The 14199-nt window shown below is 38.5% G+C and overlaps 1 protein-coding gene across 1 annotated transcript in view; it reads right to left on the minus strand.

Moving 5' to 3' along the window:
- Positions 1–14199, minus strand: part of ABCC4 (ATP binding cassette subfamily C member 4 (PEL blood group)) — a 206568-nt gene that overhangs the window by 127545 nt on the left and 64824 nt on the right. Inside the window, exons 14-19 of the mRNA XM_074962631.1 lie at positions 10333–10429; positions 8905–9120; positions 5907–6047; positions 4217–4254; positions 3698–3798; positions 948–1094 (exon numbers count right to left, since the gene is read on the minus strand). Coding sequence (XP_074818732.1) covers positions 948–1094; positions 3698–3798; positions 4217–4254; positions 5907–6047; positions 8905–9120; positions 10333–10429 — 740 coding nt within the window. The remainder of the gene's footprint in view (positions 1–947; positions 1095–3697; positions 3799–4216; positions 4255–5906; positions 6048–8904; positions 9121–10332; positions 10430–14199) is intronic.

The following is a 14199-nucleotide window of genomic DNA, read 5'->3' on the forward strand; positions in this document are numbered from 1 at the left end:
AGCACCCTAGACTTATTCTCACAATCCTGGAAGATGTTTTATAGGAGAAAAACCTCTATAGGAACACATCACATCATCCTTCCATTTCTCAAAGACCAGTGATTCTCCTCTTGGTATTTTCTTTCCCCACTCCTCCTCACTCAGCTTCACTTTCACTTCCTTTCACTTCTCCCCCTCCTCAAATATAATCACATCACAAATTTATCAGGTGTACTTTGCATCCAAACACCTTTCCCTTTATGCTCAAATAAATTTGTTAGTCTTTAAGGTGCCACAAGTACTCCTCGTTCTTTTTGCTGATACAGACTAACACGGCTACCACTCTGAAACCTGACCCAGATTATATCTTAAATTGCATAGTTTTGTTTTCTATCCATTCTGGGTGTGTGAGTGAGTTATTTTTACAGTCATTGTCCAAACTGTTGTTTCTACACATTTTTGAACCGCTATAGCATAGTTTAAATAGATTGTTTAAAATCATCTCTGTACACATCTTTGTCATCCACAAATAACATCTAGGGTCAATTCCACAAACAACATTTAGGGTCAATTTTTCAATGAAAGACACTACAAATTACCTCACAAAAATGCACATATACTTGTTACACGCAGAAAAACTTAAACTTATGTTCACAAATCAAGTAATTAGTAATGCAACTGGTAGATAAGTGTGCAATACCAACAACAGCTTCTGTCTGCATGTGCAAGTGCAGGATTAGGTAAACATCCAGAATAAGATCAGTCAGTTACTAATATGCTTTAAAAAAATGTAACTCTAGCTTTCTAACTGATATGATGTAGTAGTAAATATGAAGATTTTATTTTTTAAAAAGCAAAAATGTGTGAGTATCAGAAGACTTAATTTGGATTACCACACATTTGTTTCATTTTTCTTATCATACGTCATGATGGAGATAGTATGTAATTTTTTTAAACATTCCTCTTACCTATAGGGTTTCTGTCAAAGAACAACACTGGAGCTTTCAAAAGTGACTGAAACATTTTGTTGTGCAAAGTTTGACCAGCATTCACAAGAACTGTGAATACCAACAGACTTCTCACTATGCCAAAAAGTACTGTTGCCACAGTCAAACCTAAAATTAAACAAATAAATACGGTCACAGTATATACACAGATCTATCTCTTTAATGATACAGAGTGAGAGCATTTTGGTTAAAACTACATCCCTTTTGTTCAGAGTTGTGTTCAGACAGTTCACATGAAGCAAATCATCATCTTAAAGCTTAAGACTCAGGATGAATGCTCTCTCCAGTATGAAGCAGTACTATAAACTTGTTAATAGCTTAATTTATCCTAAAATTAACTGACAATTTAAACAGTTTCTTTTTTATACCATTTACAGAGGCATAACTTTATACAACCACAGGGAATTTCATTAACTATCTGATAGTCTGTACAATATCCTTTGCACATCCATTCTGTCACGTAATTCTTTATACAGTATTACACATAATTGTGGCTTATGTTGGTCACTATTGAAAAGTCAGCATTTTCCAACAGATACTAAGCACATACTGACCAGTTATTTCCTATTCTAAGGATAGGGGAAATTGGCTATATTTCAGATCCCACTGTATGGCAACTGTGGGACACGGTGAGTTTTTAAATGTCAATCACTTTATATAGTCAGGTCTATCAATTGTACCATGTTATTTGCAGTAGTTTCTGCTGGCTTAGAGTTTTACCTCAGTAAAATATCCTTTACTTTTCTGTCCGGTGGCACCTTAAAGACTAACATGCATGCATCTGAAGAAGTGGGTTTTTACCCACGAAAGCTTATGCCCAAATAAATCTGTCAATCTTTAAGGTGCCACCAGACTCCTTGTTTTTTTGGGGATACAGACTAACACGGCTACCCCCTGATACTTTACTTTTCTGAATCTCTGTTTTACACAAAGGTTCAGAAGGAAATACGGTAGCATTTATTACACCCCCACATCACCCAGGATCTGAAACAAAACATAGCCTTTTGCCAAATTCAGAAATGGTAACAATAGACATAGATCACATCAAACTATTAGATATATCCTTTTGCCTTTGGTTTTTAAGATTTTTTTGGGGTGAGGTTTAAACTTGGTTTCTGTAAAATGAACATTGTACCAACCTATTGCTTTCAATTACAAACAAAAAACAAACAATTCTATCCTTGAGAGATCTTAAAATTACAATATCAAATTTATCTTTATTTTGTTAGCATACACAAATCTTGCCTTAAATCTGTATAATTACTTTATTATTTGTAAAATGATTTAATTGTACAATCATAAAATGCCAGATTCTGCCACCCTTACTCATATTGTGTAGCTCCGTGGAACTGTGTAACACCGAGAGATCCTGATTGTCAGGTGGGATTGAACCTGGGGCCTCTGGAGCTTAGTGCATGAGCTTCTACCTCATGAGCTAATATTTTAGCTGGCTTTTAGCTCATGCACTAGAGGCTCATGCACTAAGCTCCAGAGGACACAGGTTCGAGCCCACCCACTGACGACCAAGGTCTGTTGGTGTTACAAGTGGGGGCTCGCCTGGGATTTCAGCTGGGAAGTGTCTGAAGCTCGGGATGCACTTCCTCAGCGAGGGGAAGTATGTAACCCACACACGTCCTGGGTGTGGTGTTCTGTCCCGTCTAGTGACACTGAGACCACTTAGAGAGCAATTAATGAGTCTGCTCTATGCTCTGTGAGAAAGGGTGGTATCATCTGGGCCTTAAACTATAAGGTTATCAGGGCATGGATTTGACTTCCCTGTGCCCTCTGTGAAAAGACTAATATACACGGAGGAGCTATGAAAACAATAAATCTGTATCAGAACATATGCAGTGTGTGTTTGTTTCCCTGATGTCCCTCAGGACCACCACACATAAATGAGTGTATGAAATTATTATGGTTCATAAAAGTTTAAACAACTACATTAAACAAACTGAAAAGAATGATAACTAGTTAAGATTTGGTGGAAGCTTCTTAATATATAATTGATTTTTTTTCAGGATGGTATGTAAAAATTAAGTACTTTTGGCCATATTTTGAAAGGTATTTTAGATGCCTAAAGGTGTAGATAGGCACCTAGTTGAATTTTTAAAAGCATGTAGGCATGTAACTCCCATTGATAGGAGTTAAGCACCTAAGCACTTTTGAAAATGCCATTAGGCTCCTATCTGCATCTTTAGGTATCTAAATATCTTTAAAAATCTGGCCCTATGTACCTATCAAAGATGCTTTATTTTGCTATGGAACTTCAGAAGGAACATACCCATCCTGACTTTTAAAAAGCCATCACTGTATATAAACAAAAACTGGAACAGAGAGTTGCAGAATGAGGATCAATTTCTAATCCCTCTTGCCCACACATGTAATGACTGATGATTTAGCTGAAACAACCTATTAGTATAGACAATAGCCACAAGTTTACAGTGACTGCCTTTTTGAATACTCAATTCCTGGTTTACCTTTCAAAATCCAGTACAGAGCAAATTAAGAGTCTGCATTCAATCTATTGCTTCTACTAGAGTTTTTTTTTTTAATTATTCCTATTAATTTAGTCAGGAAACAAGGCTCAGTCTGCTAATCTGCTCAGACATTACTGAATCACTGTTAGAAATTCTATTTTCCCACACTGCTACTTAGAGTGTTCCTTTCAAAACCCTCTATTATATTGGAGCAAATGATTAAAATATTTTTACCTGCATAAATTCCTAAATACAAGCTGAGATCTAGATGTCTAGTCTCATTTATTCCATTATTTCCATGTGATGTGACATTCAGCTTTTCTTGCTGGTTTGACCTACAGAAATGTATGCAAAAGATAAATAATAATCAATACAACAGGAAGATCACTTAAGCAAGGCATTATCTAATCATTCTGAAACTGGAAAAACATACCTGAAGTTTGCCATATACCTGTACATTTATCATATTATTCACATGTACCTTCTACTACTTTTAAATTGAACTTCAATCAAGATCTCCAATTCTAAATATTATCTGGGCTCATGCTGTCATGGATTATACATGGGTACAGACTATTATGAGTCACACTTTACTGCAAGAACTTTATTTTGTCCCACAAATAAAGTAAGAGGGGATTGGAAGGAAGGTTGAACAAACTCTAAATTTTCTTTGAACAGGCTTCCCCCCCATATATATATTTCTGTTTTCTATTAATTATACAGCACTTCTCTGCAAGAAGTCAAATAACCTACCAGTATGAAAGCCACCAATCCTGAAGCACATAAGCAACCTTGAATAAATAAAGGCAAATATTTGGATTAATTTACAAAAAGTATATAGTACTAGAGAACTAAATTTCCTCAGCCATTCTTCTATGTCCCCTGGTAAAATCTGTCATTAAAAAAATATGCTGCCCATCCCAAACCCTTCCCTCCCCTCCCCTCCCCTTTCCCCCCCTCATATACTATACTGAGCTGGTGCATATATATTTAGGGCCCAATCTCATTCTTCAGTTAGTAGTACACCTCACTGCATATTTCGTAAAATCAAATACTTGGCATCCATATGAAAGTGCATGAGCTGATTTTTCTAAGACCAATAGTGATTTGCAGAGCATATTAGGAGAGCTAGAACCCTCAGCCTCCAGAAGGCAAGAAGTTACCTGCTTATGAGAACTGCGTGATGGTGAAACAAGGGGAAAGCAAGACATTCAACAAAAAACAGCCATAACAACTCTCTCTAACAGATGTTAATTCATATAGCAAAGGGTTGGGTCTTTCTGTTCCTAAACTCCCTATTGTAGACATCGCAAACTGCTTCTTGCTTAGTACATATGCTCACAGGCATAAGAGCCAACTCCTCATGTTATCAGTTCAGAACTTTATTTTTATAGGAGATAATTAGGAACACAATGTTAAAAGGAAGGAAAAACTGAAAATAATTTCTGCCCTCACTCTCCAACCAGAGATGACTATGATATTACTAGCTCTGTAACAGAGCTTAATTTGTATCAAAATCTACCTCTGTTCAATTCAATTAAAATACTGTAGGGCTATCCCAGAGAGACCAGATCATATTCATCATCTTCCCAAACACAGATGGTCTCAATTCAAGGACCTTGTGCAAATTCTCTTATTTCTTCAAACTTATCTTTGAAGCCAAGACCAATCATTTCTACAAAATTCCTTTGAACCTTCTCACCACAACACAGTAACAAGCCCACATCATACCATCCTCAAAATAACTTCACTGGTTCCCCATTCATTTCAGGATACAGTTCAAAATTGTTCTCCTTGGTAAAAATTCCTTCATAAACTTGCTCCAGCTTGCCTCACACATACAGTCTTCCTCTATTTCCCATTCCCTACTCCTTCTACTTGGTAAACAACAGCCTCTGACCTATCTCCATAATCTCCTGTCTGTTGGCAGGAGAGTCTTTTCCTCTGTAGCTCTTATGTCAGGAACAGCCTCTATCAATCTGTCTCATTAGCCATACAACACATTTCGATTCTGAATTGAAAACACATTTTCTCCCATAGCTCTACCTCAAATGCAATCTATGGCTGCCATTATTTTTATTTAATTTAGTAATTACATTATGTATCTCTGAGAAGGGTAGTGGAATACAATTTGTATGAATGGCAATATAAAATAAATTATACAACACAAAAGTGCTTTAAATTGATCAGCAGGACTATTGAACTGAGGATTATTACCCTAATGTCCCACTGGAATACAAATTTAAATGATAGAAACCACATTCAGATATTATCAGATTTGATCAGGTATACTGCCAAGTATTAAAATGATTATACATAAGAGTATCATGTATCAAAAGCTTTTCACATAAACATCAGAACAGCTGTTAAGTACACAGTGTTAATGTAAACACAAAACAAAAATCTATTCTTTATTATTTTTGGCACCCATCAGATATCTTACCTGTGCCAAAATATTTAGAAGTAAAAGTATAAAAATTACAAAGTAGTTTGCTCCAGCAGCAAAATATTTCCTGTAAATCTTGAAGTTTATTTTTCCCTCAGACCGGCTCTCTTCTGGCAGTGCAGTCACCAAAGGTTCAGTCTATAAAAAATAAAATGGATAAGAAAACTAATGCTAAAATTCATATTAAAGTCATGGTTCCAGAAAAAGTTACGGATAGATCATAGTTATGAATCAGCAATATACTAAATAAGGAGATAAAATTATACTTATTAAAATATTTTTAAAATGTTAGCATTGTGACACAAAAACAACAGAAAACAGGAAATTCACTCTTACAGCGCAGTACTACTCCAAGAATTTGACTCTGTAAAACGGGATTCTGGGGGGTTCTATCTTTGTCTCTCAGTGACTCCATGTTATAAGTACTCAGTTTACAAGTAACAAGATGCTTGTTCTAACTGCCAGTGCTGCAAACTAAACCTCAACTGAGAGCCAAACTGAGTTTTTTTTCTCTCTCATGTATCAACATCAGTAATAAAGGTTCCACAGACCAAGATCACAATGTGGGAAAGCATCTATATTCAGAAAGAGCACTTAAGCATGTGTTTAAATACTTCCCTGAATAGGAACAGTTTAAAACATGTGTGTTTCTGAATCAAGGCATTAAAAAACAAAAAGAGAAAGACTATAGCCAAAAGCTGTGCACCCTAGGGGTTCTCAGACTTTTGTACTGGTGACCCTTTTCACACAGCAAACCTCTGAGTGCGACCCCCCTTACACGTTAAAAACACTTTTTTATATATTTAACACCATTATAAATACTGGAAGGAAAGTGGGGTTTGGGGTGGAGGCTGCCAGCTCGCGACGCCCCCATGTAATAACCCTGAGGTGCCCTGATCCCCAGTTTGAGAACCCCTGCTTTAATGGATCAAACTCAACAGGAGCAACTCCCTTGAAACAGTTCAGATTCCAGCCAATTCTCCAAATTCTCCGAAGAGAAAGTGCCCACAAGAGAGCTTTTAATGGGGAAAACAGAAGGAGAGGATGACAAATGGAGAAAATTAGATTGAGGAAAGGGGAAAAAGAAAAGTTAATTATAGAGCACACGAAAAAGCAAACAGAAGGAGGAAGAGAGACAGATGAAAAAAACAGTAAATGAACAAAAAAGGAAGAAACGAGAAAATTTGCTGAGACTATAAGTAACTTTTAGTAATTGTATTATCAATATACAGAAAGACTGGTGCTAACATAATACAGTGAAATACACAATGTTTCATTTAGCTGTCCAGGGATATGATTGTGTAGGAACAGGGGGAATGACAGACCTCCATTGTGGATGGGAGAGGAGCAGAGGAACTCAGTATACACACATAGAAGAGAACAATAATCTGTTCTGGGTTTGTATGTCACTGCTGGCACTTTGCATGGTTTGGGCTGTGATGCTGGCAACCAGGTGCCAACTCTTGCCAAAGCTTTAGGCCTCAGCTGAGAACTGACAAATTCATTGCTGGAAACCAGTCTGTTTCACCTGCGTGTTAGTATGGTTAAGATGGGTACTGGACTTATAAAAATATGTTTAGTGCTTAGACTTTATGGAATGCTTGTAAGTGAGATTAATGCATGCAGCAACTTACAATATCTTTATTAAATGCTATAAGGTAATATTTAAGTTTTTGCTTTGTAACTGTAAAAACTGTTTGCTATAAAACTGTGAACCTGTCGGGGGGGATCATCTCCTGCCCATCAAGAAGGGATATCAGAACTAAATGAGTCACTGTGGGACATCACAATACAAAGACTTTGTTAATTGTCCCTTCATAACCATGAAGAGGCTACTTGCAAAAGGGCTCATCCCATCAGCTTGAATTCTGGTAGAAGGAAATAAAAATAGCCAACAAGAAAATTTTTCATCTCTCTTTTACCTTTTGGACTTTTACAGGGCCAGAGCTACAAAAGAGAAGCAGATACCCCCAGGGTCAAACTGGGTTAGCCCTAAAAGACAGTCATAGCTGATAGATTACTACAGTTCTATCACCTTTCGGAAACCTGCTTTAACCTTGTAATACTTCTCTCATTTATTTTTCCTAGTTAATAAATCCTTAGTTAGTTTACTATAGGATTGGCTACAAGCATTGTCTTTGGTGTGAGATCTAAGGTATAAATTGACCTGGGGTAAGTAACTGGTCTCTTGGAACTGGAAGCAACCTGCATATGCTGTGATCTTTGGTGTACTGCAACCAACTATCACTAAGTCCAGCTTGCCTGGGTGGCCAGACAGCTGCGAATGCCCAAGGATGTCTGTGACTCCATGGTAAGTTGTTACAGTGAGTTAGGAGCTCATATTTGTTACTGGGTTGGTGAAATCTAATTATAGAACTCACAACCAGTTTGGGGTCTTTGCCCTGCTTCTTGACAGTCTGCCCCGAGGTTGGCACTCACGGTCGCATGACATGGGCACATTTGATGGGAAATGAAAATATTGAGCCCACTGGCTTTAGTACCAGCTGGCAGGGAGAGAGTTTAAACAAATATAACTAATCACTGACAAATTACAGTAAAATATCAAGTTTTGTTGAAATAAAATGATTGTTCTGAAAAGTCTTAAAATACAGAAAACTGCAGAGAACCCTTGCCCCTCCTTTTTATTTATTTTTATATGTATGTACATATGCTCTTTTTTACAGAAGACTAAATAATGGTATTTATAGGCACAGGGATGGAGAACACATAGCCCTTATGTATATACATATTTACAACCTGCCTCTGTGGCTCAGGGGGTTAGTGCAGTGGCCTGGGAATGCAAGGGTCACAGGTTCAATTCCACGTTCAATTCCAGGGCAGCTATCTCGGATTCAGAACCTCCTCACTGGTGGCTTGTCTCCCTGCCTCAGTGGCTCATCTCTCCTCAACGTTAGCCTACCTTACCATAAGAATATCATAGTTTGAACAAAATTAACAAGTAATATGATGTTTAATTCATATTTGATGTACTCACAGGTGGCTGTTCTATTGCTCCATCTTTCTGTGACTGCACCAAGGAATCTTGTGACCAGACAGAGGACTGTGAAAAGGTACGGTTCCTTGCTAACTTCATAGTGGAGATTCCAGGAATTGGTGACTGTTCAACCTCTTCATTTTTTTTCAGAAGGGAAGCAAAATCGATTCCAGAACTCAGGAACTCTGAATAGGTCCCTTTCCCCACCATTTTACCCTACAGCAAAATATTTTTTAAAATTTTGTTCACATGCTGTGTGCGCATTCTGTACAGGGTGAATTTAACAATCTTGTTGCATAAATCTTCATTACTGGAGCCCCATGGCTTTTGACACAGGTACTGTCTGAAAATAAAAGCTCAAGAGATTTCTTACAAACCCTTACTTCATAACACTGAAAGGTTAAATCCTTCCAATTATCCATTCTTTTTCTGTAGCAAGGCATTACAGGCAAGATCCTTACCTCCCCCAAACCAGCCCCTTCATGCCAGGTAAACGGGTCAGAGTGGTATAAAGGGACCCGAATCTGGATAGGGGAGGATTCCCTCATTGCAGGACCTGCACAAGGTAGCCTTACAGCTTAGAGGCAGGCTTCCATATCATAAACAGGTCTCTTAGCTTATGTGATATGCCAGGGGCTGTGGAGCCACGCAGAATTGGGAGGTCTTAAAGCCACCTTAGCCCTCTGCTCCCCATGGGGCTCTTAGAGGAGCCACACAGAATTTCACCCCATGTGTTCCAGCCTAAAAAACCCCAACACAATCCATTCTTTTGCACCTATGCCAGAGATTATTGTATCTTTAAGGTGATCTGACAAGGAAAAAGATAGGTGTTGTGGCCTTTTTTTTTTTGCAACTTTATGAAGTATAAAGAAGGCCTAAAGGGTCCTGCTTCTCCCAACCTTAAAAAGTAGGGGAACAGTCCTGTAATTTTTTTTTTATCTTAAGTATTTAGGATCATCAAGTCTGGGGCTCTCTGCTTTTGCTGGAAGACTAGTTTGTCTCAGATACATATGGCCTTTTCTCAGTCTTTAATTAAAATGGAACTGAGCTGCAGAGTCTAATAAATACAGCTTCTCCTGCTCTTCCCCCTGCCCCACCTATTTATTAAGGCACTAAAATAAATCTTAACAAAAAACAAAGTTTTAAATACTCAGTAAAAATCACTTCCCTACAAGCAGAATATATAACATGATAATATGCCAGTTCAAATTTTTCAGGCAAGTTATTCTAAGAAAACTCTTCTCAGCTTCTGTTGTTAATAACAGATACACTTAACGAATGTCTTTAGGAGACATAAAATACATTTATAAACTGTAATTATATTTTATAGAAAATCACTTTTCCTAACTCTTCACATTTTTATCTTCAGAGTATGAATGAGTAGCAGCAACAACTGAGTTTTAAAAGCGAGCCAGTGATATGACTTACCTCTTTTAAAATCAAAATCTGGTTTACAGCATGGAGGTACTGCAACTGATGAGTCACTAAAACAGAGATCTTTTGGTGCAAGGCCTGATAAATACACCTGCAAACAGAAGGAAAGAAATGGGCTGCACATTAATGTTCTAAAACATTTTTGTATATTACAGAAATATTTATAAACCCACATATATTAATTACTTTGTCGTCAAGGAAGAAAAATACCACCACAGGACAAGCAGACACCCAAAATAATGTACTTGTCAAAATTATGTTAACTTGGCATGTCTCTAATACACTGAAGAGCACACTATGGGAATCTCTTATTTAAATACTGTATGCTTACAAAGTAGGTGAAATAAACCAAATTGTGAATTAAAATTTCTGATTCTAGAGAAAAGAGATTACAAAGGAAATCTTATAATTGTGCATTCAGCCTATTATTAAGACATATACATGTCTTAAAGTAAACAGGGCTATGAACAGAACAGACCTATTTAATCAAAATGAAATTCACAGAAGTGAATGAAGTTAGGCAACATATTGTAGCATAGACAATTATCCAAAACCAAGGGCAACATTCAACTTCTGTGAGCTAAATTTCCAAAAGTTTGTGGAGTATGTAATTAATACCAACCGGAGGAGTAAACATTATTATTATTATTATTGGCCTGGACCATATTGACTCCAATATGCGTATGGTGGTGGATCCCTCAAGCATAGCTCACCCTCTTCCATCCCACCTTCACAGAAAGGGGGCTCACCTGTCTCTGTGGTATCATCCCTCTCTTTTGCCCCAGATGGAGGGGTGACCAGGCCACATTTCAGTGAGTAGCACTGCGACCTCAAAAGGGCACAATGCTCACTAGCATTCTTAGATGTTGAAACTGAGAAATATTGCCCTGAAAATTTTGTGAACAGTAAGGTATGTGTTTTTAAAAGGTTTCCTAGCCTACGCACAGACAGCAGGATCAAAGGTCTGATTTATTTAAAGTAAAATTGCCTTTACTGAAATCAATGTATTAATGGCTCCAGTTCCATCTAGATTACATTAGAAAGACTCATTTTGTAAAGGGATGGGAGTGCTCCAAGTTAAAAAAAAGGTAAGGGGGGAGCATGATTCAAAAAAAGGTTAAGAACCATGGTATAACCTGTTCTTAAAAACCTCCAATAACAGGAAGTCTAGTTAGGTCCTTTGGAATCCTATTTCATTTGTTAACTATCCTTACAGTTAGAAAGTTTCTCCTAATATCTAATCTATCTCTCTCTTGTTGCAGATTTAGGGCTTGTCTACACAAACAACTAGATTGCAGCAAGATGGGATGTGAATTTACCATGCACTGGCCTGCTGTGGTCTACCTGTCCATGTGCACCCTGCAGATGCACATTAACAGTTAGTCAGAGTGCTTTGATTGAGCCCTCTTTGAAATGGAACTAGCTCAAAGCGCATTATCAAACAGTTAATGTGCATCAGAAGAACACACCTGGACAGTTAGACTGTGGCAGGCTCGCAAGGGGTAGATTCACACCCCACCTTCCCTCAATCTAATTGTTCGTGTAGACAAGCTGTAAACTGATTACTTCTTGTCCTATCTTTAGTGGACATGAAGAACAATTGATCGCTGTCCTCTTTATAACAGCCTTTAGATTTTCTTCCCATGGGACCTTACTTACCAGTTCTTTGTCAAAGTCTGCTTTTTTGAAATCCATTGTTCTGCTGCTCTCACTCATTCCTTTCCTTAAAATCATGTATCATTTCATGTTCACTTTAATCCAAATTGCCTTCTACCTTCAGATGCACAATGAATTCCTCCACATTAGTCAGAACCAAGTCTAAAACGTGGAACCTCCCTCCAAAATTACACTATTCTGAAGTGCAGATTTGGCAATAGTCAGGTTTTGCACAACTGATGTGTTTAAGGTCCAATATTTCACAAACTCGCCAAGCTAGGAGCAGGAGCTTTGTCTCATGCTCAAAGTATTTCTGCACATTTTCAGAAACTAAGTAACAAAGGCTTTTACAAATGCAGGTTAAAATTCTCTACAGCTTACTAAAGAACAAAATATGTGGTATACAGCAAGGAGATGCTGAATGCACATAAACTTCTATGATGCCATTTCTCCTTTCACACTTATTTTGCTACATATATTCCCATTTCATGAGATGCTTCAGCATGCGCTGTACTAGTGGTGTAGTTGAACTACAAGGAAGAGAACTAGCATAATGTTACCAGCAAGCTCTCCACAAATCACAACTTTAACAGAGAATTTTGTAGAGTTGTACTTGGGTTTGGGTTGGCCAGATACATGCTATGTTTTTTTATTTAGCATTAATATATTGAAACTGATATCTGAACTGGTAAAATCTAAAGGAAGAGCAGGTTAGAGTGGGTGAGATAATGTGTTCGTTTAAAGTTTTCATTAAAAAGTACTTCACTTCTCCCGTCCCATCCATTGCTCTTTGCTCTGCCGTTCATACAATTGCTAACAGGACTCAAAAGTGCTATCTTTGAAACCACAGCCTGATATTCTACAAATACAAAAGATCGTGCTCAGAGTTCAGGTCTATCTAGCATGATTGAGAACCAGGAGACTTTAAAGCATATACCAAAATTTGTTACTCATTCCAGCTAGCTGCTGAACATCAATAAAATTTAGACCTTTCCCAATTCTACAGCTATTATGGAGGTATCAGAAGAAAACTTCTACTTTCAAAGAGATATCCCTGAAGACCGTGGATGGAAAAAAATGGTTACTAACCTTTTTGTAACTGTAGTTCTTCGAGATGTGTTGCACATGTCCATTCCAATGTAGCTGTGTGCATGCCCCAAACACAGTCACCACAAATTTTTCCCTCAGTGTACCCGTTGGGTCGGCTCTGGTGCCCTCTGGTGCAGCACACTCTTAGCGCCAGTATAAAGGGCCTGGCCAACCCTGCGCCCCCTCAGTTCCTTCTTTCCAGCCAACTCTGGTGTAGAGAGGTAGGAGGACGGGTCTTGGAATGGACATGTACAACACATCTTGAAGAACAACAGTTACAGAAAGGTTAGTAAACATTTTTTTTTTCTTTGAGTGATTGCACATGTCTATTCCACTGTAGGTGACTCCCAAGCAGTTGTATAGGAGGTGGGGTTGGAGTTCATGGACATGGTGACTGTAAAACAGCTTGACTGAAACTGGCATAATCCTAGCCTGTTGCGTAATGGCATAATGAGTAGAAAACAAATGCACAGACGACCAAGTAGCCATTCTGCAAATGTCCTGAATAGGCACCTGAGCCAGGAATGCTGATGATGATGCTTGCACTCTTGTGGAGCGGGCAGTCAGGATAACTGGTGGTGGAACACTGACCTGATCATAACACGTGAGAATGCATGATGTGATCCATGACGAAAGTCTCTGAGCAGAGACTTTTACCCTTTCAGCAATCACTGTGAAGAGTTGGATGGATCTACAGAATGGTATGGTTCTGACACATGGGGGAAGAGCGTGTTCTACCTCCCTGCCTGTTGAGGTAGAACATAGCTGCAGTGTTGTCTATAAGCACCTTCCTGAAATGTGAGGCAAGACTGCTTGACAGGCCAGGCGAACTGCCCAGAGATCTCTGACACTGATGTGTAGCGAGAGCTCTTATGGAGACCATAGGCTTTGAGTCCCGAGTGGTCCTAGGTGTGCTCCCCAGCCTAGTGCTGATGGGTCCAAGACAAGGGAAATCGGCAGATGGGACCATGAGAAGGGCATGCCCACGCAAATCACCCACCAGTTGAGGGAGGTGAGGACCAGAGAAGGTATAGTAAGGACCAAATCCAGATAATGGCGGTTAGGTGCATACGCTGAGGCCAGCCATAGCTGGAGGGGCCTGATGTGTAGTCATGC

Source organism: Natator depressus, chromosome 1 (genome assembly GCF_965152275.1).
Source record: "Natator depressus isolate rNatDep1 chromosome 1, rNatDep2.hap1, whole genome shotgun sequence".
Taxonomy (NCBI): Eukaryota; Metazoa; Chordata; order Testudines; family Cheloniidae; genus Natator; species Natator depressus.